This window comes from Festucalex cinctus, chromosome 11 (genome assembly GCF_051991245.1).
Source record: "Festucalex cinctus isolate MCC-2025b chromosome 11, RoL_Fcin_1.0, whole genome shotgun sequence".
NCBI classification, from domain to species: domain Eukaryota; kingdom Metazoa; phylum Chordata; class Actinopteri; order Syngnathiformes; family Syngnathidae; genus Festucalex; species Festucalex cinctus.
The window spans coordinates 21,554,533-21,581,212 of record NC_135421.1 but is presented as its reverse complement, the minus strand read 5'-3'; the positions used below and the strand labels follow the sequence as shown (position 1 = coordinate 21,581,212).

Genomic DNA, 26,680 nt, shown 5'->3' with positions numbered 1-26,680 from the left:
CTGGGAAATAATATATTTGAATATGTTGCAATATATTTCAAATAATATATTGGTAAATATATTTTCGTTTCGTAAGGGAACGCTCTCACTGATGTTATTGATGATAACCCAAAAGCTTTGTCGTCACTTGTGATAATGACACATTCCTTCAGCTGCCTTCGAGCGTCCCTCTTCAGCCACCGCGGCTCAAAGCAAATATCCAAGTGTCTCCCTTCCTGACAGATAATAATCAGTCTGGAAAAAAAAATGTAACTTTATGGTGGCGCGATCCCACCTGAGGCCTAAAAATCCTCCGAGTGTCTCCAGAAAGCCAGTCTATTATCTCCCAGCTCCAACCGTGGACACATACTGTATGGTTCATGAGTCAGAATTCAGTTCTTTCTATTACGGGTTGTTTTGTTTTGTGTGTGTGTGTGTGTGTGTGGAAATGTGTTTTCAACACACTTAAAAAGCAAGCAGCAGAGAACAAGAAGCATCTGCCGTATACAGATCAATATTTCTTTTTTCCTGTGGCCAAAAATATGGCCAGTACACATGTCATAAACAACTCGCAGACACAGGGGTCCCTTAAATATTCCAAAAACTGGTCCGGATGTTGGGCCTCGCCCTGCAAATCCACATGTATTATTGAGTCCACATTGTTGTTTACACAAAAACACAATAATCCTCACAGATTTGAGGTGATGGGTTGCAGTAAGGGCAACAATCGGTATCAGCAATCCCAATCTTACAGTCTTTGGCGAAGAATTCAATTGTGCTGGGAAAATAAACCCAGAGGCATGCATGACTACAAAGGAGCCCGTTTCAGGCCAGAGAGTTTGAGGTTGAGGAGGAAGTTGTATCGTTTAGATGGTGAAACACAGCCCGTTGGTATGTTTATCTTAAAAATAAAAAAAAGTGATTCACAAGGGGAACTCCCTGCTGCTACTGCTGCACACAAACATCAGCTGGTACATCCTTAAAGTTTGACATGCTCTTTGGCATCACTTTGACTGTTTAAAAAATAAGCCTTTGAGTATTTGAGTCATCTGGTTAAAGTGAGCCTGAAAGCTAACTTAAGATCAACTTAAATGGCAAATAAATGGCAGGTTTTACTGTCCACAGCTCCATCCTACAGACTGTAGTAGCAAATAAAAAGCTCTCGGTCCACTGGCTGGAGGCTGCCGACGTAGACGGTGTCATCTTTCAGACAAGGAGGCACCGCAAGAGCTGTTGAAACGTCCCTTTGGCACGGCCTGATAGATGGTCCTCCCTTTGGTTGCTTTGTTCTGGTTTGGTGCTGAGCATTCGTCCCCAAACCAAGTCATCGCTTTATGACATGGACAGAGACGCTCATACGTAAACATCTGCGCGGCTTCTTTCCCATCAGCTGCGTTTGAATAATGAATGACGATGAATGAGGGCCCCCCTTGCGCTAAGTGGAGCTGTAAATCAGCAGGGTCAGTCAAGAGTGAGTAGAAAACAGAGGTTTTCATAGATTTTACATTTCCAAGTGGTGCTTCTGGGTCTTCCTGCTTGATGCTTGATGATGCCTCAGTGGAAGATGTTTGTTGTGAATAACATCCAGTCAAACACTTATCATGTAACTTGGAGCTAATTAAGGCAGTAAAACTAAATAACAATTTAATGGAATGTGTAATGGATATTAATGAAAAGTACAACTATAACATTTGATTTCTTTCATTAATTTTTCTTTGCTTCCGTGTCCCCCAACATTACAGCAGAGGCGGTTTTAGAGGGTGGCAAATGGTGGCAGTTGCCACCTTTACCAAATGTCTAATTGTCACCCCAGTTCCCACTCCTATTGTTGGCAATCTATCAATATTACAAAATTGTCTCTATAGTGTGTATAAATGTTTCAATCACCATTTTAGAATTCAGTCCCACTCCAGTCCCCCACTTTGAATAAAGAAATTGTTTCATTCTACCGCACCACTAATTAAGAGAAAAAGGTCAAGTGTATTTTACATTCACTATCCCAGCCTGAGCACAGGCAGTCGGGTAAGCTATAATTTATTTATGCTCAAATGGTCTGTCTGGTCTGTGATAATTTATATGGCACTTGTATACTTACATTGTTTTGGTCTTCACTTATCTTACTCTTTACCACATGATGTTCCATGTTTCATGTACAACACTTTTTATACAGCAATGCTTGTTTTAAAGTGCTTTATAAGTAAAGTTGAGTTGAGTTGAGTATTTGCCAAAATAATTCCGCTGGTTGATATTAATGCTCATCCCCATTTTGGGTCAGCTGTGACATCACCACATTGACCACATTGACAGGTCGTCACTCGCACTCTTTAATTGCTATTAAGTGTTACACCAGATCGCTTCCTTATAGATGTAAATCAGTCATCAAGACTCAGATATTTACTTAATATTTATTTAATCGGAAAAGATACAACCTGACCCAGCATATGGCGGCTTGCACATGGTGAGATTGGGGTATAACCTCCAAATGCCCTCCCAAATTAACCTTCTGCCACCCTTTTTTTTTGTATACTTTAGTGCTATATTAATCAGCGACACAAATACATCTGTGTTCATTTCCTCACTACCTCACACCTTTCCAAAGAATTCAATTCTTATCAGCCTGCAAATGTAACTACACAGCCTTTATTTATCCTCCCTCGTGTTATAGAAACGAGTCCAAAGTGACAGGTTTAAACACATGTCGACTGAAGTTGAAGCTCTTTCAACTCTAATAGTGGGCGTGTGATGAGCATGACCGTGACAGCTTTACAAGATTACCCTTGTTTGTAAGATTACACGCACCTTGCTGCCTGGCCTCTCACCTCTCACTGAAAATGAGCAAATTGGAAAGTCTTTGCTTCAAGTAGAAGAAAAGTGTACATGTCACACCTGACCCATCCATCACCCTGCGCGCGTGTGCGAGAGAGAGAGAGAAACATCATCCAGATACACAACTGAAGTATGGTGCTCACTAATTTGTGACATTTGAACTGATTTTTTCCTTTCTTTAACTCATTAGCTCCCCAAAAACGTATAAATACGTCATATTTTAAATGTTTTAAGTGTCCCAAAGACGTATTTATACGTTTTTTTGTTTTTTTGTTTTTTATGCCAGAGCATAGAGAAGGCTTTGATGCAGTCTCTCTACTGCAGAAAATGGTTGAGTGGCAGCAGAGTATAAGAGATCAACCAGGCCATGTTAAAACAGGCTGATTTCCCCTCACTTCTAAGCATATTTGTGAATAATGATGAAACTTAACGATGTTCTATTGCTAATTGCTGCACAGCGGAAACAGATAGGAATATACTTTTTTTCCTGATAAAAGAAGAGACTCTAATCTCTCTTTTGGTAGGTTCCATATTTTTATAGCAATAGAACATAATATTCCGCGGGCCTTGCAAAATCAGTCAAAATCTAGGAAAACACTTCAGTGAAAATGGCTGGGAGTGAATGAGTTAATGTGAGCAAATTCTTACTGGTGTATAAGGTCACAAGTGTGTTTTTACTGCTCTTTGAATGCGTGATGTACTCAAAATAACAATAAGACAATCACAGCCAAAAGCACACCTGTACAACAATCAACTTTCTAATCAGCATCTCGATATGTCGCACCAGTGAGGCGGGATGGATTATCTCAGCAAAGGAGAAATGCTCGCTCGCAGAGATTTGTGAACAATATGAGAGGGAAATTACCTCTGAAAAATGGGAGCAAAAACAAAAGTTTTGCTTTTATATTCTTGTTCAGTGTACATAGAAAGTATTTGAGGTATTTTAAAACGCATAGGAACAAGAAAATGGCCACGTATGCAGAAAAATACCCGACTTGTAATGTTCCTTTTCACTTTTTTCAAAGTCGTAACGTGCATTAGAAAGTGGTTTGACAACTGCATCAACAGCAACAGTTTATGGTTTCAAACAAGGCAACCTTCACTTCATGCATACAAAAACAGCTAAAAACATTAAAGCGGAGGTTGTAAAGCAGAATTATTTTCCACTTTAAGGTTGACAAGTGCATAAAGCACTTGAAGTGCTCTTCTATAGGCGGTAATGATATAGTCCCGTTGGCAGCTGGTTGATTGGCTCTTTCTCCTTGGTCACCTGACTCTCGAAAGCTTATCTGCTGTCATCTGGCCCATTGTTTCTGTTATCTGAGGTGATCAGGGCCGAGCTGAGCCGTAGTTTGTGTCTACCACAAGGTCTTTGTGGGCCAGATGGAGCAACCTCCACCTGCAGGGAGCCTGAAAGGACACTTGCTGGGACTTACAAAAGCAGCAGAAGGATTGTATTGGAACTTAAAGTGAATAACAATGACGTTCTTTAGGCGTATTGTTTGTCTGAGAAAACCTAAAAAAATAAAAACTAAAAAGAGGAGGCAATTCCGAGCATACGTCACAATTTTACAAGTCAAGATGGTGGTCTAATGCTGCATTCGAGGAGAAGAGGAATGTGGGAAGTCGGACTTTTCTAAACCAGGAAGTGTGCACGGGTATGCTCCTTTGAAACTGGAAATCCGAATTGGGAAGGTTGCCGACATCACCCGACTGGCTTCAATTTGACGTCACTCGACAACAGAATTTACACAATTATTGCTTTATTTATTATCACATTTATTTAGTTAGTTGAAATAACTTCACGTAACCCGAGGTGATTTAGACAGACTGCGTAATCATCAGCCATCTTTGTTGTTTACATTTGTCTCGACTCTCGAACGCTTGGAGGTCAAAAGTGGGACAACCTTCCTCGAATGCAGCATTAACTCCGTTTGAATCGTTGTAATTTGGGGAATGCTGAAGCATTCCCACATATGTTATTGTGATTTTCATTCTCCACACTTTTTTTGCCGCATAACTACTCCCACATAATACTTCCAATTTATATTGTTCAAATTTCTAGCTTCAAAACTTCACGCCTCCTGGGGTATATGTCGCCTGATTCCACATTACTTATAGTATTTGCACAATTTAACATTTAATATCAACTTTTCCCCATTCATTTTCAATGGGACAGATATTGGACTTTTTCTAAGTATCACTTTCCACACCCATTTCCATACATATAACTTATTATCATTACCAGGTGTCTGATACTGCTCGGTGGAACAGTTGGTAGTGCATTGTCCAGTAACCAGGAGGTTACAATTTCATAATTTATCTCTCAATTTACTTCATAAGGATTCCACATGCATGCAAATCTTAGCATTCATCCTTCAGCATTCCCCCGCAATTTCTCCAGGAATTGCACTTAGTTTAGTTTAAGATAATGTGGTTCTCAGCAATTTTTTGGTACTTTGCTGATCCCAAAGGAATGCAAACAATCATTAAAAGTCAAAAGGTATAACCGTATCAATATCGAGCACTACTTAAAAGTCCACATGCATTCAGCTATTAGCATTCAGCTATTAGCGTTCAGCTATTAGCATTCAGCTATTAGCATTCAGCTATTAGCATTCAGCTTTCAGCATTCCCATGCAATTTCTCCAGAAATTGTACTTAGTCTAGTTTTCTTTGTGATGATTGTTTTGATTTCAAAATGTGCTACAACAATCAAGCAATGATCCTCAAACGTATAAGTTATTTAGGAATAAATCTCTGAATTCACTTCATAGGGACTTTAAACGTGTAAAGCGGTTTGTAAATCTTTTAATCTAAAAAAGAAAGTAATTTTAGTAATGTGTGTGAATGTGAAGCAAAACCGCAATGGAGACGTTAGTAAAAAAAAGGGAAGGGAACCCTGATTGCATTTATTATGAAGTCATATAAAAACCACACGTCCTATATGCAACACACATTTCCCAACCAGTTTTGGCGTGTTTTGCATCTCCGTCTTTAATGCTGAAGGACAGTGCCAAACTATTTCGGTCTTTCTTAGTTTTTTTCCCCAGTTTCCTTGATATCTTAAGACTCAAAGTTGGAACAGGCAGCAGAAGGATGTAGGAAGGTAGTCGGCATGAAAATTGCCAACGTCTGCGCCCACCAACTTTGTCTTGAGTGCCAAGAAATTACCTTGTTAGTATTCCGCAAAGAAGAAAAATGAAATAAATCCTCCGAGTCGACTACTACTGAAGTGGCGAGACATTTGTTTATGTGTTTCTATTGATGTCCTGCAGTGACCCTGAAATAACTTCACCACGCATGGTGGGCACAAAAGTAGGAAAGCATGAATAAATTTCATACTGGAATATGGGGCCTCGGAAAGATTTTGTATTCAGGATGGATGTGCGGCTCTTTCTGCATAGTCCTTGCGGTACATTCTGATTTTAGTGGAGCGTTGTGACCTTGACTGAGGTCAAGGAAAGTGCTTTAAATGGGCCGACAACACATGCAACCTTAGTGAAAAGTAGGAAGTTTAAGAGGGTGCCTTCCCCAGATAAGAAGTGTGCTTTTTAACAGGCTCTATTGTTTAAGTAAGTGCTTAGTTCAAACACAGGATGCTTTGTGTGGAAATTTAATCAATTCTTTTGGCCCAAAGTATTTATTTTACTAAATTTCATCTGTTGATGAGATTTTTGTGCAGTTTATTGACATGTGTCCCTCTGAGACAATTTGTTGTGTTTGATAGCGACAAACATACGGCATGCATGACAATAAATATAAACAATGACGAAGAGCCTATTAAAGATGTTTTTCTTTTTTTCCCTGAATAGGTTGGAACACAAAAATGCCCTGATGGAACCTTGACTGGTAGATGACTAGCTAGATAAGAGAAGTCATGCAATACATTCCAGAGTGAATTTTGCAGGTGCATAAGCATTCATATCAAAACAAGTCTTACAAAAACACCACATTCTTCGTTCCAAAATATGTCAGAGGCCACATTCTCGCGTTGTGCGAATAAAACCACCTAAAACTAAAACAGTGTTTCACAACATTTATTTTATTTATTTATTTTTTTTAAGTATTATTTTTACCTTTATTGAGCCAAAGTACTCCTCTTATGTAAAAAAAAAAAAAAAAAAAAAAAGTAACAAAATTGTCGCAAACTGATTTATGGAGTCTGAAATCTGGGCCTGTTTAAGGAAGATTTAAGACTTAATCTAGTGTTAGGTGAATGTAGAAAAAAAATATTTTTGTAAATTTTGCCATTTCGTGGCACAGGCATTAATGTCCTTTAAATTCATTTACTTGAAAAAAAACAAAACAACTTGTATTGCACTTCAAAATGTTTGCTTTGTTCTTGTTTACTGCAAAACTGATATTTATGTTTATGTACATCACTTTATATACAGCAATGCCTGTTCTTAAAGCGCTTTATAAATAAAGTTGAGTTGAGTTGACACAGTACAGAGGTGAGTGTTGTTAACTTGCTTGCCAAAAATATATGATTTAAAAAAAAAAAAAGTGAATTATATGAAATATCATATACTTGCAGGAAGATTTAAGACTTAATCTAGTGTTAGGTGAATGTAGAAAAAAAAGAGAGATATTTTTGGAAATTTTGCCATTTCGTGGCAGAGGTATTAATGTCCTTTAAATTTGACAGTACAGAGTGTTGTTAACTTGCCTGCCAAAAATGAATGATTAAAAAAAAAGAAAAAGTGAATTATATGAAATATCAGGATCTTACTCAGGGGGTCTCAAATAAGGGCATCTCCTGATGAACCCTCACCTCGGTCAGCTTTCAACTGTCAATCAAATACCACTTCTACAACTGCGAAAAATGCTATATAACTAAACGTAAAAACCACAGAAAGCCTCCGATGGCTGGAATATGTCCCTCCACATCATCATCAGGCTCTTCTTCCCCGGCGTGACAACGAGGCGCTCTAAAGCCGCCACACCGCTGCGATGCCCCTATCAACATGCTGGCTTCCGTGTCATACTTTTTTATTTTTTTATAAGGCCTCACTCTTCTGCTTTCTCTCCGTGATGTGTGTGCACCCATGGCCAACAACGAGGCGCTCTAAGAAAAGCCGTATTTTATTGTACTTTATTGTCAATGTTACGGTAACATTGAAAATCATTCGGGATCTCGCAATTTGCAGGGGAGGGGCAACTAATGCTAATAATAATCAGACAAATTAAGTGAAATTGGATCATTTCACATAATGAGCTCTCGTGGCACATTACATACTCATTAAAGCAACTTAATGGAGATTTGTTGTGTGATCTGAGTAAATGGAACAGTGCTTTTTAGTCTCACAAAAGTATCTCAAAGCATCTTATGGAGTCCACTTTCTTTTTTCTCTCTCTTTTTTTTTTTTTATTATTCAGTTTCTGATCGCGCATAGTTAACATCTGAAGTAGTCAACTTTAACAACCAAGGCTGCCTGTTATTTTTCTACCAGACCCATGAAAAGTGAAGGTGACATTTAAGCAAAGGTGTCATTATGCGGAAATGATCCTGCCGAGGGTTGAGTTGCATCTGGAGGCTTGCCATTGACCGCGCACCACTGCTCGCTTCCCTTTATCTCGCTGCCATTCTTCTATCTCATTTCAATAGCCATTCTTTAGTGAAGGGCCCCCTTCGCCGACACGTCTTGTGATTTGTATTCTAAGTAGCTCGCGGATCTTTTGTATGCCAAGGACGATAGCCATCTGAATCCTCGTGCCGACAGTGGAGACGGCAGCTATCCTGCCGGAGCTGGGAGGGAGGAGTCATGTTTGTTTTAAGGAGGGGGAATCACTTAAATCAAAATGGTACACGGTCATAAGCTCCATGTACACCCACAAGCCATGCCGGTGCATCGATTGGAGTGATTATACTTCTTATCATTGCTTAAAGATTAGTTCTATTTGGAGGGATGGGAGTTAAACCAATAAATGCCACTGACAAACACCGAAACTTGAAGTTTAGAAGCAGGATTTTGACTGAATCTGAAATGATCATCAAATACCAACGCTCACTGTGATTTAAAGGTCTCGAGTGTGACTTTGTGGCATGTGCCATTTTAAATCTTCTGAAAATGATTCACCCGAGCTGTATAAACAAGTTAGCTTTCGTTTAAACTAAAGAGCTACATATAATTATACATCACAGTTGATGATATAAAGTAATGGGATGCATTAGCACAGATGGATGGAACGTCTCCTTCCATTATTTTGTCATTTGTTTTCAACATTTATTACAAAGAAGTAAAATTAAGAAAGATAATATATAGAGCTTTATCAATAAATCACAGTGATGCAGCCACAAAGGCGCTTTTTTAAATAGTCTATTTTTAGACAGATACAGGTGCACTTTGGTTATCCATAAAAATGTTGCCTGGGGGAATAAAATATATTATTTCCACACATATACACACACACACAAAGAAAAACATACAAATAGATCATCTCTGTAACATGTGGCGTCCCCCTGCTGGCCACAGTTTGACAAACTCGTTTACACGTCACTCATCTGTGACACTCAAAATTACGTATTACTGTGAAGAGAGGATATAGCGAAATATCTATATTCCTATTCAAATACATGGTTGTGCCTTGACTAATGATTTTAATTCATTCAGTTGCCACGGTCATACAGTAACTCTTCCTCCATTGAAGTGAATGGAAAAGCCATTTATATTTTACTCTTTCCCCCAAAAAAACACAAAGAAAAATGTGTTTTTAATAAAAAAAACAAAACAAAACAAAAAAAACAGTATTTTATAAAAACATACAGTTTAACTGTTCAATGATAAATGGACAAGTAATCAATTATTAAATTGATTGATTATTTTGATAATGGAAGGCATGTATAAACCTGCCGCACCCTCGATCACGGGAGCATGACAGCAGTGCATGCCATTTGCGGCACAACATGATCACAGAGAGAGAGAGAGAGAGAGAGAGAGGGAGGGGGACATGTTTCTATGTTGGTTGGCATTTTATGATCATTCTTACGTGCAGATGCAAACTGTACGCCTACGCCAACCTCTGAAAATATATATTTTTTAAAACGATCACACCAATAATTTGTACTTTATGAATAAATGACGTCGTTGTCGTCCTCTCTGCTCTGTACAGCTTAATGACGCTATAAACGCTTACTCTCGGTCCAACCTCGCTTTCTGATAATGTCATCTTTCTCGCAATTGTTACAATAACAACCATGTTCTTGGCGAAAATCCATTGCCATGTGTGGTAAATCAGGTGCAAATTTGCTCCAAGCTGTCAGTTTTGTGGGCGTGTTTGCGCCGGTATATGATTAGAGCAATATCCTTAGTGAATAGGTGGGTAACTGGTAACTGCAGTTGTGGTGCAATATTTCGCGCTATTACCGGACGCAGAGCATTCTTAGTAAATATACCCCTTTGTGTTTTATTTAGTTTAACAGCAAACTTGAACAGGGTGTGGCAATAATGAAGCCTCTTTTTTTTTTAATTGAAGAATTGCCAAACTTCTGCTTGCTGTGAAGTTCCTTGACACCATTCTTGCCAAGACCAACAAAAAAAAAAAAAAAGTAACTGTACATAACTTGTCAGTCATAATTGGCTCTTTGCACAGCTCGACTACTTCCTGAACTGAATACCACGTTTTTGTTTCCTGTCTTTCATGAGTGGACAAACTGATTAATCCAGGTGTGTCTGGCCAATGTCGTTGCAGTTACTGAGATCAGGCACACCTGGATTAATCAGCTTGTCCACTCATGAAAGACAGGAAATGAAGGACTGGTGTTGAGTTCAGGAAGAAGTAGTGGATTTGTGCAAAGAGCCCGTTTGAGGTAGCCCTGTTAATACATTTTTTTTGTTGACTTTTTGAGGTGTGTTGTCGTTTCATGCAACCAAACTTAATGCAAGAGCATGTTGGGGGAATTTGAGGACACAAGTCCAAAACAAAAATATTTCTAAATAACAACAATTTTTTTTTTAAAAGAACAGTTTCACCGAGTGGGCGAGTGAAAGTGAAGACGAAATAGTGCGCGCAGATGAAACCCAGGAGTCGCGCTTACAGACTGATAACACAGCAAATGCCTTCGTCTGGATTGTGTTGATAAGAGTAACATAGCAATACAGTGGCCTTTCTCCGAGCTACAGATTCTCCCCGTTTCTCACATCGGGAGTCCCTCTGAGGACACCAAGCACAAAAGATGATTGTAAAACCACTTTGATAAGCCCCTGAAGTGCTTGTTGCTCTTCTTGGGGTCAATCAGCAAGTGTGTGACTGATGATTGTTGATCATTAGGTGATAGTAGTTGTCAAAATAGTGATGACTGAGCTGCTAAATTTTTGTGCGTCCGCGTCGAGGTGAGAAGGCACAAAATCATTTTCACGTTATAAACAGACAGTTGTAACGTTCATTATTATGTGCAGTGTGAACTTCCCTATTCGAAAATATCACCCTGCTGGCAAAGTTGCATAACACCTCGCTGCGGTTGTTTGGAAACTCATAGGTGTAAATTGAGGCGAAGTTGTTGATAGTAGCTATGACGAGCGTAAATTGTAATCTTTTAACGCGGCCTAAAAGGTGATTGCAACGTGAAGTGCGACTGTGTGCTTGCATCTTTATTCAAAACACGCATGGTGCCTTTTAAAAAACCGGCTTGCAAGCAATGAAATCAATGACACACGTCAATGTATAAAATCTATCACCGCTCTCATATTTCAAAGACACGGCTTAGCATTTGCATGTCTCCTGGTGCAGATTAAGTTTCAGACGCCCGCCCGCCTGCTCTCTGAGGAGGGAGGCGGGTTCGGTGTGGCCGGGTCCTGTCATCACCAACTTAACTGAAATCAGAGAGGATTGGCAAAGCTGCGAGAGAGATTCGAGTCGTATGCCCAAAGGCTGTTTGATTGAAATCCCTCATTATAGCACGTAAGGTACTTTACACATCCACTGGGGTTATTCAGCACGTTGGAGTGTAGACGTAGCACTGTATGAAGGCAAAAGGAGATTCCCACTCTAGGTGACATTCAAAACATTTTTGGCAAGGCGGCTTGATTTATATAAGCCTATTTCACATGCAAGGAAACTCAATATGTGTCACATAATTAAAAGTACAACATTTAAAAGCACTTGCAAACAAACAAACAAAAAAACTCAAATTACTAAAAGTGCGTACAGTCCAAGAAAATGACTTCGGAAAATTGATTTTTAAAAATACTTTAAAAGATCCCAATCATAGAAATCAATGGCGAGAAAAAACGTAGTTTTCACTTCGGGCTGATTTTACTTATGTTAACAGCTTATGCCATTTGCATGCAGCATAACAGCTAAATGCTGCTTCACCATGTTTGCTTTGAAGCTCCACTACTTGACCCGAGTCGACAGACCTCTGAGCCTTTCTGGGTTTATATTCCGTTAGCGTTTCGTTAACGAAAAAGGTCCTAAACCAGGGGTGTCAAACATAAGGCCCGCGGGCCAGATCAGGCCCGCAAAGGGGTTTAATCCGGCCCGCGAGATGATTTTGCAAAGTTAAAAAAAAGAACAAATTGTAATGTCGGACTAATTAATCAGTCGCCCACAATAAAAATATATAAAATTTGTAACTTCACAAGCAGTCCTCAGATGAGGAATGAAAATTGTACGGGGGAATCGTTCTGGATGTCATTTTACACACAACTTAAAGATTTATGAAATGTCTTGCGGGAGTTTGGTCACGGGATACTACAACCGTTTTATTTGCACCATGGCCAAACAACGAAAAGGAGGGTATGAACATCGCTAATCAATCAGGTGGTCGTGGTTGTGCTAAAACTTTGGCTAATGCTAAATGCTATTGCTAGCTTGGTTCGCAGTTCAACTGCTCCTTATTGGCTCGGTTGCAATGCTACCTGCACGCCACAATTTTGCAGGTTTTTTGAAGAAAGCTGTGCATATTTTTATGTAGTGAGTGAGGGGCAACTTATGCCTGAGCCGAACATCTGGAGAGCTCAAATGTAAAAACGTTTTAACACTCCTACTCCACAACTTACTACTGCATCGTTCTCAGTCTTTGCACATATTCGGCAATCTTCAAATATGTATGATGTGTTTAGAAAGAATTCCCTAAATTTAATTCAGGGTCTTTAATAATAAAGATAAAATTTGTAATTCCAAAAGTGTTGCAATTGTCCACCTATCCACTTCAACTGAATGACCTGTCATCCATATTGTGCGTTTGTGTGTGCGTGTCTGCTGAGAGACTGTGCTCATGTATGTCTCAATTGTTGGAAGTAACAAAATATTATGGGGGGAAAAAAATTCCCCACATATTGGTACTTTACTTAATTATTTATTTTTCTGATTTTTTTTAAAATGTTTATTTTATTCTCCATTTTTTTTTTTATTCTCCATGCTTTATTATCAACATAGTGTTTACTTTTCAACATTTTGTACTTATGTAAGTACATTTTAGTCTGTAATTGTTTAATTACAGGAGATGAACTAGCACTATTTCTACTTTTACCAAAAAAAACAACAACTTTTTATTAGTATTTAACCTTCTACTGAAATGTGTGAGTGATGTTGCAACCTCTGTATTTGTGTATATGTGCATGTATGTACATAAAAGAATGTAAACGATGCCGCATTCAAAACAAACAAAGTACAAATGTTTTGTTTCATAAATGAGGCGGGCTTAAGAAACCAAAGTTTCAGAGAGATGGATCTTTATAAAGCCCAGAGTTGGCCCCGCCTCCTTCAGGGGAGGGGTCGGCAGGGGCACCCACGGCATTTATTGAGGCGCGTGCTTGCAGCCACTCACAACACCGTGTTCAGATGTCCTAACGTTTCATTAACTTGTTTTCTTAACTTGGAGGTGAGTTTGTTGTTGTCCTTTTTTTTTTTTTTTTAATCTCATAAATAATGCAATTGCTTTTCTGCAAAGGGTGATTATGTGTGAGAAATTGTTTTCACTGTTTTTAATAGGTTTCTGTTTCTTTATCAGTTTTGAGTGCATCACCAAGAGAAATTTGTAAAGCTTATCAAGACAAAGTTTGAAAATATAATTGTTTTACATTTGTGTATCTTCCGCTCTCCTCACCATCATTTAGGTTGCGATGTCTGTCTTCTTTTTCGCCAACACTTCTGACAACATCTCAGAGGAGTCTGGCGACTTCGACTTGGACTTTGAGGAGCCATGCGACCGGACTCTGGGCGACGACTTCAAAAAGATTTTCCTGCCGGCCGTTTTTGGGATTATAATTGTTCTTGGCGTGATTGGCAACGGATTAGTGGTCATCGTGATGGGCTATCAGAAAAAGGTGAAAACAATGACAGATAAGTACCGGCTGCATCTGTCTGTGGCTGACCTGCTGCTCGTCTTCACGCTTCCCTTCTGGGCGGTGGACGCAGCCAAATACTGGTACTTTGGAAGTTTCCTCTGCGTGTTTGTGCACATGATCTACACGGTCAACCTGTACAGCAGCGTGCTCATCCTGGCTTTTATCAGCCTGGACAGATACTTGGCTGTCGTGAGGGCCACTAACAGTCAAGCCACGAGGAAGCTTCTGGCCAGCAAAATCATCTACGTGGGCGTGTGGCTACCCGCCGCCATCCTCACCGTGCCCGACCTGGTGTTCGCCAGAACGCAGGAAACCAGCTCGTCCAACTACGTCTTCATGGCAGACGGGAGCGTCCACGTGCCCGACTCCAGGATCATCTGCCAGCGCATTTACCCCGAGGAGAGCGGCTTGACGTGGACGGCGGTTTTCCGCTTCCAGCACATCCTGGTGGGCTTCGTCCTACCCGGCCTGGTCATTCTCATCTGCTATTGCATCATCATCGCCAAGCTGTCGCAAGGCGCCAAGGGTCAAGCGCTGAAGAAGAAAGCGCTGAAGACCACCGTCATCCTCATCCTGTGCTTCTTCTCCTGCTGGCTGCCGTACTGCGTGGGCCTCTTTCTGGACACCCTCATGATGCTCAACGTGATCTCGCCTTCCTGCGAGCTGGAGCGAGCGGTGGCCAAGTGGATCTCCATCACCGAAGCCTTAGCGTACTTCCACTGCTGCCTTAACCCGATCCTGTACGCTTTCCTGGGTGTGAAATTCAAAAAGTCCGCCAGGAGCGCGTTGACTCTGAGCAGCAAATCAAGTCAGAAGGCGACGCTCATGACGAAAAAGCGCGGGCAGATTTCATCAGTGTCGACTGAGTCCGAGTCTTCGAGCGTTTTGTCAAGTTAACTCGACTGAGCCTCTAAAACGTGAGACTTGAAACTAAGCTTTAATTCAACTTTTTTTTTTTTTTTTTTTTACTACAGTTTGTACAGTTGTAAAATAAAAACATTTCAGTTTGTTTTTTACTTGTTTCTTTGTGCTTTAACAGTCAAGTTTGTTTTTGTAAAAACTGCGAGGTCATATTAGGTCGGGCATCGAATTGTCTTCACTGTGAGGGCTGTCGCTGCTTCTGGAAACTGTAAATAGTTTGAAGGGTGTTGTGTGCGTGTGTTTGCACTTAAGCTTTTATTTATTGTCATTCACACTGGAAGTTTTGAAACAAATTGCATGCTGCTTTTTAGACCTTTTTAAACATTTGTTTTGATGCGTGTTGCTGTGTTGTTGTTGTTTTAACCTGAAAATAAACAAATTCAATACTTCTTATATTGATTGTGTTGTGTGTGTTTTCACTCAAGCAGTTGCCCCAAGGGGCTGGGTGGGGGGGGGATGGGTGTGCCTGTGTGTTGCTGGGTGGAGACAAGGGGTCTCCCAACACAAATGTCCCCACCTGGTCTAACTGGAAAGCAGAAGGAGGGGCTGTGCGGACCCTGTAATTGCAACAACATCTGCGCACTTTTATCCGAAGCACACAAATGTTAAAGAGTCTCCCTTTATAATTAAAATCCATATGGCGCTGTAAGAAAAGGAGAAGTTCCTCTTTGACCCCATTCATTTTTTGCCCTCTTGACACTGGCCTTGTATACAAGTGTTTAACCATTGTCACCAGTTTTGTTAGCCCCGCCACTATTGTGTTCACAAAACGGGTTATAAATTTTGAGAATGCAAATGAGCAGACAAATTCTTTGTTCACACTATAATACTCAATTGTGTTACAAACATTGACACCCCAATTAGGAGGGTTTTTTTTTTTTTTAAGCTAGTAGCAGTGGTGACAGCTTGATGTTCAAGTTGGAGACTTAAAGGAAACTGACAACAATAGAACTCGAGAAGAATGGAGCCGCCAAACGGCTGCTGCGCGATGCGTCGTCGGCCCTCCTTTCAGCAAACCAATAGAGGTGCATTTCCATTTCTTTACATGTAAAAAAGGTGTGAAGTGCCTCCATCAAGTCAGATGCTTAATGGTTATTTGTGGCCTCTCAGAGAGAAACAGGATGAAACCCAGAAGTGGTTCTTCAGTTGGAAATGTTCCCAAATGACTCAGGATTAGCATAAGACCTTGACTGCCTTGCAGCCGGTGTAGGAAGAGATCTTAGGTTAACACGTCACCGTGTTCACCCCAAGCCTTTTCATCTGCTTCTTTTCCTGTCAGAATGCATCAGCATTTGACTGGAGAATCACATTATTATACACAGAAATGGACTGGCGCACACAGGCAGCGCGGTGCAGGCAGTCGATTGACCTCAGGAAGGACAAATGAGGGGTTGGGAGGTGGGGGGTTGTACTTTGGAAAATAAAAGTCCATTTGCTTGATTTTCTTTCTTTCTTTCTTTCTTTCTTTCTTTCTTTCTTTCTTTCTTTCTTTCTTTCTTTCTTTCTTTCTTTCTTTTAAATCATCTTTCGTCATTGAAATAAATGTAAATTGCCCCAAGAATTACAACAAAAATGTCGGTAACGTGTTTTTAACTCTTTGACTGACAAAAACGTTGAATAACGATCAGTAAAATCACCACGTATATTGCCATAAACGTTAAATAACGTCAACAATTTTTTTAATTTTTATTTTTATTTTTTTCTCAGTGCTACGTCTAAGTGCAGCGCTGCCTGGTGAATGGGTTGTGGAATCTAAAACACTCTTAACTATGGCCAGGAGATGGAAGCATTGTATCTCTTTTTCGTCAATGATCAAAGCCTCTGTCATATTAAAGTTTTTCTTTGATAACGTGTGGCAGTAAAAGAGTTAATAAGGAAAATAGCATGCTATAGTACTTATTAAACACAGATTAATACCATAATTAAATAAAATAAAAATTTAGGGATGTTCAATACCACTTTTTCCAAACCAATACCAGTACAAGTACGCAAGTCGTGAGTCGTCACACATGATACCAAGTACCGATACGACTAGTAATTTTGAAACATAAGATTTCCCAATGACAATTTTAAAGAAATATCTAAGTATCCAAATAAAAAAAAGAAAATAAAAATAAAATAAAAATAAAATTGCATGAAATGAATGGCAATTTTCTATTCTTGTGATTTCTATTTCACTAGAGGGCAACCAATACCAGTATCAGCCGCTATCGTGAAAACTGATACCTTGAAATAAGTAGTGTTGTTCCGATACTGTTTTTTTAGCCCCCGATACCAATTCCGGTACCCAGCTTTGCAGTATCGGCCGATGCCGATACCATACCGATAACTAAGTTTTCTTTTCCCTCAACGTGAAAAAGCTTCTCTGCCATTGGTTCAGAGCATTCAAGGGCCAATAGGATATCTTAGATCGGCATTCAGTGAACATGTCACATATCAGTGAATGTTGTGCTCGAGCAAGACACAAGATGCTGCATTCAAAGTCCTATATTAGAGTTTGAAGTATTGGTATCTGCATGTTACTTGTTAGTACTCACCGATACTGATACCACCGTTTTAATGCAGTATCGGGGCCTCTGCCGATACTAGTATCGGTATCGGAACAACAGTAGAAATAAGGCCCAGGTATCAGCACGATACAATACCTGATGTTAGTAATCGCCTAGCCCTATTAACTCATTCACTCCCAACCATTTTCACTTAAGTGTTTTCCTGGATTTTGACCGATTTTTCAAGGCCCGCGAAATATTATGTTCTATTGCTATAAAAATATGGAACATACCAAAAGAGAGATTAAAGTCTCTTCTTTTATCAGGGAAAAAAAAGTATATTCCTATCTGTTTCCACTGTGCAAGAATTAGCAATAGAACATGGCTAAGTTTAATCGTTTTTCACAATTCTGCTTAGAACTGTGGGGAAATCAGCTTGTTTTAACATGGCCTGGTTGATCTCTTATACTCTGCTGCCACTCAACCATTTTCTGCAGTAGAAAGACTGCATCAAAGCCTTCTCTATGCTCTGGCATAAAAAAAAAAACAAAAACAAAAAAAACGTATAAGTACGTCTTTGGGACTCATAAAACATTTAAAATATGACGTAATTATACGTTTTTGGGAGCTAATGAGTTAAATGCAGTCAAGAAAACACAAAAAAATCTTTCACTTAGTAAACTACAATAGTATTATTGGTTTTTCAAAAACATAAAGAAAATTTGCCTGTGAATACTGTTATATTTTTTATGTGTATATTGTCTGGCTATTTGTTATCCTGTCTATTGCATTTCCCATTATGTGTTAGCATTAAGCTAGCGGGCTTTAAAATTATGCTGCGTGTTGTGAAGTGAGCTGAGTTCGCTTCCCCTCCAGTGCTTGGGTCTTGAACTTTTCCTGGCACATCAAAGCAAAATGCATGTATGCAAACCACGCAAAGTGCCCGTTCGAGTGCACACAATTAAGTCCTCACTGGCCACTCAAGAATAAACCCTTGGGTCACATGGGTCCACTCTCATACATAATTCAAGAGTTGTAGCCACATAAATTTGTCGACGTGTTGTTGCGGTGAAAGGTCTTCAGTGGATGGGTTAAAGGTCAAAGATGTTGAAAATAGTTTGTACCACCTGTGTGAATCCATGGGCTGAGGTACAGTCTTATGCACACAAATAAAATCTTTACATTTTGAACATAAATTAGTGCAATTATTTCAAAGTGACATTGCAAACACGAGATGAATGCAACGTAAATAACTAACGATCCTTGGGACAGTGACCTGCTCGACTAATAGTCACATTGTTTGGCTGGAAGAGTGAGCAGCAGGAAGACTGTTTCCTCATGCGGCCAACAGACTGAGAAAAGCTTTGATGACCCCCCACTGTATTCAAAACCGCCGTCACTTACACTGAAAGCCAAACTTGCAAAGCTCTCTTGATACCTGAACGCCCTCAGTGCACTCGACAAAGGCAAAAGAGGAAAGTTAATAGAAAAGAAGCCGACACTCCAGTAGAAGAAAAGTGTTGCTTTTGTTATGATCACTACCTGTACCTCTCATGTATAGGGCTGGGTATCGATTCAGATTTCCAGAATCGTTTCGATTCGATTCACAAGTGCCCGATTCGATTCAATTCAATTCACGATTCCCAACAATTTTCGATTCAGTTGAGGAATTTACGCAGTACCTATTTTTAGTGTTGTTCCGATACCGTTTTTTGCAGTATCGGCCGATACCGATACCATACCGATATTTACGTTTTTGTTTTGTTTTTCCTCAACATGAAAAAGCTGTCCTGCTACTGGTTCAGAGCATTCAAGGGCCAATAGGATATCTTAAATCGGCATGCAGTGAACATGTCACATATCAGTGAATGACGTGCACGAGCAAGACACAAGATGCTGCATCCAAAATCCTTTATTAGTGTTGGAATTAATGGTATCGGCATGTTACTTGTGAGTACTTACCGATACCGATACCACTGTTTTAATGTGGTATCGGAACAACACTAGCTATTTTAGACAGTCAAAATTACCAATGCTGCAAATAGGTTGTGTGAGTGATTTAAAAATAAATAAATAAATAAATAAATAAATAAATAAATAAATAAAAACAAATATGGCCGCCCCCCAAAATGGATAAAAATGGCAGATTTTTTGCGAATGTGAATAAATGCAATATTATTCACATTAGTGGGGCTGCATTTTATTGTAAATTAATTTTTTGGGGTTGACTTTCTCTTGAACGAATTGAAATAATCAGGACTCACACTAAACTAAATGGTGCAAAAAAAAAACAAAAAAAAAATCAAATTAAAAAAATGCTCTAAAAGTTCCACGTGGCAGACATGCTTGTTTACGTTTATAGCTGCCGCGCACCTGCGCAGTGTGAAGGAAGTGGGAAGGGCACGCTACACTGCACACAGGCTGCGAACTAAGAGCTGTGGGTGATTGGTTTATGTGATTGGCAATGACAGGCTTTGATCAACATTGCCAGTCACGTACTTTTCCAAGAAAATCGGCCATTCATGATCTGTGGCCGATCAATCGTAGCACAATTGTTCGCAATGTATTCTAATGAAAAAAAAAAAAAAAAAAAAAACTAGCACTCTATGATATTGTAGTTATAAAATAAAACTGTAATGACCTTTTTTGTTGCTAAATTTCAATGGACATTGTGCTACTCCTTCTAGTGAGCGCGCGTTGGCCACCTGGGAGGTACAGATACTACAGAATGCATGAAGGCAGTCAAAACTCCTGATCAGCTGCAGTAATATGAGTCATTATTTGCATGTGGCGGAAAAATAGCTCTGAGTATTTTTACATTTCCTTTCTATCTGTATTTCTCGACCATTTGTGTTCAAATATCTATTTCTGGAGGGCTATAAGACCGAAGCAATTTGTTAGTCATTTTGCATTTGTTAGCAATAGTATTATGCTAAACAGACGTAACTAAAGCAAAGATAGATAAATCATTGCGTTTAATGTTTAGTTTGAAAGTAAGTGTGAGTTTTAATGAAGAGACCGAAGTCTTTTTTTCGGAAGAATTGGTCACGCTTCAGAATCATGGAGTTCATTTATTTATTAGCAAATTTTAATAATAGAGGTATTATATTGGGTTTTCTTTAATAGAAATGCTCACTATCGCCTTAAAAAACAAAAACCTTCCTTTGTCTGTCTGTTTGAAATTGTTTACACTGATTTAATAATACATACATTTAGGTGGATAGCAAAAGTGATCATCATTCAACCCGTGAAATTCATATATCTTGTCAAGCTTGCTTTGTATTTATTAAAACGTGTTTAAAATATTTTTTTCTTCTTCTTTTTTAAGATTAAAAACGGCGTGCTCTGATCAAGGAAGGGCGCAACTGCAATCGCTCCGTGATTTGACTCCCTTGGGACTTTCACTCCCGATTGTGGCTAGTTGTAGAGATAATTAACTACATTCAGTTGTTGCAACATGACTAGCGGAAAAAGAGCAGAGGGAACATAGGAGCTGAAGGCTTCTCTTGCAAAAATGGAGAATACCATGCTGGATAGGAAAGTATATAATATACATATATATATATATATATATATATATATATATATATATATATACAATAATAAAAAAAAATGATGATGTTGGATGAAATTTTGAGAATAAAAAAGGAAGTGGGGCCTAATAACATATGTCCGAAAGGAAAAATTAAATAAAAAAACAAAAAAAAACAAAAAAAAAACTCGCATATATTTGTTTCTACACGGTTTAAAAAAGCGACCGGCATTTGGTGTCCCCTCAAAATAAATCCCCTCTTCCGGTTTCCGGGCACGCTATAACAGCTGACGCGCCGCACGCCTGTCTCTGTTTTATTGCAGTTCAACACGTTCTCCAAGAAAAGAACTCGTCATGACTAAAGAGGGCGTTCAGGGGTAAGAAACGTGTCTTATGTGAATCACATTTAAGTCCTATTACTTTGCAAATACTGACTTGAAACAGGGCTCGGGCAAGGCTAAAATTGATTTAGCGTTAGCTTGATGGCATTGCCTGTACCTGCATTGGATTGCATCATCTGTCAGTAGAAGACAAGGAAAGTATTGCCACGATGTCTCCTGGTGTCATTACTTGTAATAAGTAATCAAAACCACATGTTTAAGTCACTGTTGGTACATTTTAAACTTAGAGGAAAAGTGACGACTGCATACAGTCAGCCAAATCTTGTTATTGCATACATCATATCACCTCCTTGTTTGCAGAAGCAAGGTATTATTGCGACGTTTAGTCATCTGGGGCCAGGAATTTCATTGTTTTTGACAACATATTCTTGTTTTTTTGTTTGAGCTAACATCAAGAGCATGTGTGCATGACATTGGCTTATTCTGTTGACTGAATAAACGTTATAAACCCAAATTCAAAACCAATGAAATCAAAATAACAAACCTAAGCACCATTCTTAATTTATGTTGGCATCGCCTGCTAGTACAAAGACACTGGCTTTGTTATTGCACATTTTGAAGTTATTATCAGCAAATATGCGTTTAGATTATTATTATTATTATTATTATTATAACTTTTGCAAAGTTTATTTATTTATTTCAAACATGTATAAAAACAAAATAATTATAAGAATACATATAGAAAAAAAGGAAAAAAATACAAGACAGATCAAGCAAAAACACATTAGAGCCACAAAAATAACAATTTTTCAATAATTCATCCAGTCATTAGCTACACATTTACACATGTTTGAAAAGGAGTAGGAAGAAGTATAAACTTATCATGTCCTACCCCCTTAACGTCCATAACACAATAATTAGTAGATACATATATATACATGCATACATATACACATAAAAGGAAAAAAAAAAACTGCTAATATACAGCTGATGTATCTTGATTGTTAATAACAAAAGTTCTGTTTTCAGAGCTACTTTGCAAAGCCAAACATGATCATCAACATTCCTCAGATGTTCTCAATTACTTAGTTTTGCCTCTGTTCATTAGCCATGCTGTACTTAGATAAGTGAGAGGGTTTAATATCGCATTACATAGTATTTGTTTATGCATAGTGGACTGTACTGCTTATCCTGCCCAGGATCAGCTGGAGGCCATCCAAGCTGACTTTGGGCAAGAGGCAGAGTACACATTCAACTCTTATGAAGTATTAACAGTTATTCACACTCGTATTCACACCAGTTGGAAATCTAATCTAAAATGGATGTTGTTTTGAATTGGGAAGAAGTCCAGTCAAAGTCAACCCATCATTGGTTCTGTACATGATACATACAATACACGATAAATTCTGTCCTAACCTTTTGTCTCAGTCACATTAATAAGTTGGAAAAAAAAGAACAAATTTGAACAGAACATTGGTGTACTGATTAAATTTAACAAATAAGAATATTTTTTTTGTTTTATTTGTGCATGCACCACTTGATTATGTGTGCTCATTTAGTGTTTTATCAATTTATTTCCCTCTTTATGAGATTGGAATTTCTGCAACATCAGATGACGTGTTTGATAAAGGTTATTGTGACAATTGTGCACAACTGTTTCATTTCCGACCTAATGTAAACGTTCAGTTTGTGTGACAACCTTTCATCGGTGGTTTTTTGCCATGAGTTGATACACGGTTTTTGAAAAGCTGCATCACACAGTAATTGTTGCCGTTAAAATTACGTGGTTAATCCAGTTTATCTAGGTCAACAGTTTTGAATAATTTTAACACCCTTTGTTTCTGAATCTATTTTGATTCGTGACTTATTGCACAATCCAATTGTACCAAGTCATTAGGGCCATATTCTCCCGTTTGCAATCAAGTCCTTTTTTACACACCTGGACTTGTATACTTTTCATCGTGTAGTCTCGCGTCTAGACATCTGACAGACCCATTGAATGTCAACTGGGAATAAATGCTGGCGTGATTTATTGACAACGGCTGAAGTTAGCCTCAAATCAGGGACGGTGGTTCTTTGCTGTGACGTGAATGTCATTGAAATCCGTGAAAAAGATAAAGCACAGTTTAGATTTGATTATGCCTTATACCAGCAGATTACCAGAGTCTGTGCAATATGACGATATACATACAGTGTTCCCTTGCTATAACACGGATCACTTTTCGCGGCCACGTATCGGAGATTTATTTATTTTTTTTAAGTGCAATTTGGCGTGCATTTTTATTTTATTTTATTTTTTACAGTAATGTACCTATTTTAGAACATTTATTAAGGTAATTATTAACTATTTACAAAAAATACCTCAAGGTATGCTATAAGCAGTGTAGCTTATTGTGGGAATGCTGAAGCATTGCCACATATGTTAGTGTGATTTTTATTCTCCACACTTTTTTTCCGCGTAACAACTCCCACATAATACTTCCAATTTACACTGTTCCAATTTCAACTAGCTTCAAAAATTCACGCCTCCCCTATGAAGCAGTGCTACTGGAGTGAATACATTTCTCTTTTGATCCAGATCTGTTTCATGTCACTTCAAAGTAAAGAAAAAAATGGTAAGTGGTCATAAGGTGTTGCGTGTGTGAATATTATTTTTATAGATTAACTGAAAATACTGTATATTGTGGTATATTTTTATCGCTATTTTTCCCATACCGCACAGCACTAGTGCCTAGGGCTTTCAAATCTGTCGTCCCCAACCTTTTTTGGAGCAGTATAAAAGACAAAAGTGTTTTTATAAATTGAGTTTATTTTTAAGGCTTTATAGCTATATATAGTCAAACTTTGGTCCTTGTTATTTCCTGTGACTAAACAGCTCCCTTCCTTTAGGTCAGGACACCTGGACTGGGGAAGCCAAACAGCACTTATTTGTCCACCTGCACTTTTAACTTTTAATAAAAGTTAATGCAAAACTCGTTTAGAGAAGTGCCAAGTGCATTATGTTTATGATCTCAGACGGGTGGTGATATAGTTTATTGCGTCGTCAATCAATCTCCTGAAACACTTTCATTTTCTCAGAAACCATTTGACACTTTTGGGAAAGTTTTTGCTTTTTCAGTTGTGTTGGTAGTTTTAAGGTTGACCACATTTTTGATTGGTTGATTAGGATAAAATCGGGTGGATTATTTAGTGACTATTCCAACTTTTGTTTTTTTCAAGTAAAAGAATGCAACAGGTGGAAACGAGATTTGTTTGTTCTGTCTGTCACTATGTTGCTGACAGAGTAACAAAGGTACAATGTTTGTTAACAGTAAATAATAATCTCACACAGCACAGTAATGAACTGAGGTGCAGTAATTAATTTGAACTCACTGGTCCACAGTATCTCTTCACCCAGCCATATCCATACATCCCATCAACGAACCCTTTGAATGAACATCTTTCATCACAGACTTTATCTCCTTTTTTTCGTCCGTAACAATGACATTAAAGGTTACAAGCGGGACGTGACGACGGCGGTGAACAACTTCCTCTGGCCTACAGGAGATATAGAAGGTGGAAGTCGACTTCAATGTTTATGTCGTGTATGTCTTCCTGTCCCAGGGCGGCGGCGGTGGGCGAGGAGGACCCTCAGGCCCAGTCAAAGAAAGCCCAGAAGAAACTGCAGAAGGAAGCAGAGAAAGCTGCAAAAAAGGCTGAGAAACAGGCCAAGCTGGTCAGTTTTTTTTTTTCTTTTTCTGCTGTGTCTCACATCCGTTGCCTCTTCTCACAGCTGGTAAGACTGTGTCGTGCCTTCTTGATGGGCATTGTGGTTCCAGCACGGTTGTTATTCAGCGAGAGGGGGTGCACCGCTCCCCATTGTTCAAGTATTCCTGCCATTTTAGCTTTGTTTACGTCTGCCCAAACAAAGCGTTATTTTCCTCAATGCTGAGAGCACGACATGTTGGCTCCCACTCAACACGCAACAGTCAGATAATTGTGGACAATCAACTTTTATCCGTGTCTCCTAGAATTGTATTGCCAAACGTACGCATTATATGTTTACGATAACTAATCAGACCTCTTTCAAATGTGGATAAAAAGAACTTTATGTAGTATATAATCCCAGTCAATCCGTCTTAAAAAAAAAAAAAATAGAATCCAACCATTAAAGCTTCATGTCCATGGTTGTGCGGGCTGAAAGCGTTCTTGTTCTCTGCCAACCACTTTTCTTCTGAAACCCGTCACCCAAGCAGCTCTGATGGCTTCAGTGGTGCTATATTTGTCCGTTATCATCAATCATGGGATTTGATTATCAAATAAAGGATTGGTGATTCCGATTCCGTCAACTACGACAGGCATTTCCATTCACCAATACCCATTTGCATAGGAAATGAAAGTATAGCCCGACCAAGACTCCATATGAACGCACACGCTGAGGCTCATTTGCCCTCGAGTCGGCGCATATCTGTCTACTTCTGCTGTTTCCATTACAAAGCAATATCTCCCACTGCCATTCTTCATTGTCTGTGATTTGTTGGCGCAATATGAAGAAGAGCTGTACATTCCAGACATCTCAGGATTGGCCTCCAGCTGGAGCTGCAAATTATCATGTATCCACGTATTTCAATTTGTGACATATTGGGAGTTTTATGTGTTTTATATGTACATCATCCCATACTGGCCGTATGTAATTAAACACATCCTTTTTTCAGGCTGGTGATCAGAAAAGCGAAGAGGAAGATGTAAGTATCTATTCTACACAATTTACCTGCTTGAGGTTGACTGACTCACCTGTTGATTCACACTTGAGCAACGCTTCTTGTGTAAGCGCCCACGTTGGCACCATACCTGTCAGTTCTCCGAATCCGCCGATAAAACATGGTCATATCTTATCTCGCTTTTGTGCAGCCAAACCGACGCTTGCAAAATGAAAGTGGAGTAGTTACATCCGCATTTTTGTTCTTTAATTTTCAGGACTTCGCCAAGGATCGTTATGGTGTGTCGGCAATGGTCCAGTCCCAACAAAAACTGGGTTAGTTTGGTAGCTCTTTCTTCCCAACAACACTTCAGTGATTGTGGTTATCATAGTCTTATCAAATTATATCCTCACAAATTTATGATTTTTTTTTTTTTTCTTTTTACACCAAGTACACACAGACTTGTTTGGAATAAGATTCCTTTGCAAGCAAATTTACAGAAGTGAGTGACAGGGTAGTCATCATTGATCCCCTTGTATCAAATGTATAAATAAATAAAAATGGCTGTGGATGTATGATTAAAAATTTGGCGTGTGTTTAATACTCCTGACTGTTAACA

At 38.9% G+C, this 26,680-nt stretch overlaps 2 protein-coding genes across 3 annotated transcripts in view; both read left to right on the top strand.

The window, feature by feature from the left end:
• The first annotated feature begins 10,511 nt into the window (after positions 1-10,511).
• On the top strand, positions 10,512-15,413 carry cxcr4b (chemokine (C-X-C motif), receptor 4b). Of its 2 annotated transcripts, none has more exons than XM_077537581.1 (2): positions 10,512-10,618; positions 13,869-15,413. In XM_077537581.1, the coding sequence occupies exon 2, from the start codon at positions 13,875-13,877 to the stop codon at positions 14,994-14,996; it is 1,122 nt and encodes a 373-aa protein (XP_077393707.1). In that variant the 5' UTR covers positions 10,512-10,618; positions 13,869-13,874; the 3' UTR covers positions 14,997-15,413. The 2 variants fall into 2 exon arrangements, with proteins under 2 accessions (XP_077393707.1, XP_077393706.1); XM_077537580.1 differs by lacking the exon at positions 10,512-10,618 and adding an exon at positions 13,574-13,633.
• A 5,839-nt stretch (positions 15,414-21,252) lies between these two features.
• The window catches only part of dars1 (aspartyl-tRNA synthetase 1), a 24,057-nt gene continuing 18,629 nt past the window's right edge, over positions 21,253-26,680 (top strand). The window contains exons 1-4 of the mRNA XM_077536028.1: positions 21,253-21,418; positions 24,986-25,097; positions 26,077-26,106; positions 26,339-26,396. Of these exons, the coding sequence (XP_077392154.1) occupies positions 21,396-21,418; positions 24,986-25,097; positions 26,077-26,106; positions 26,339-26,396 (223 nt within the window). The 5' untranslated portion in view covers positions 21,253-21,395. The remainder of the gene's footprint in view (positions 21,419-24,985; positions 25,098-26,076; positions 26,107-26,338; positions 26,397-26,680) is intronic.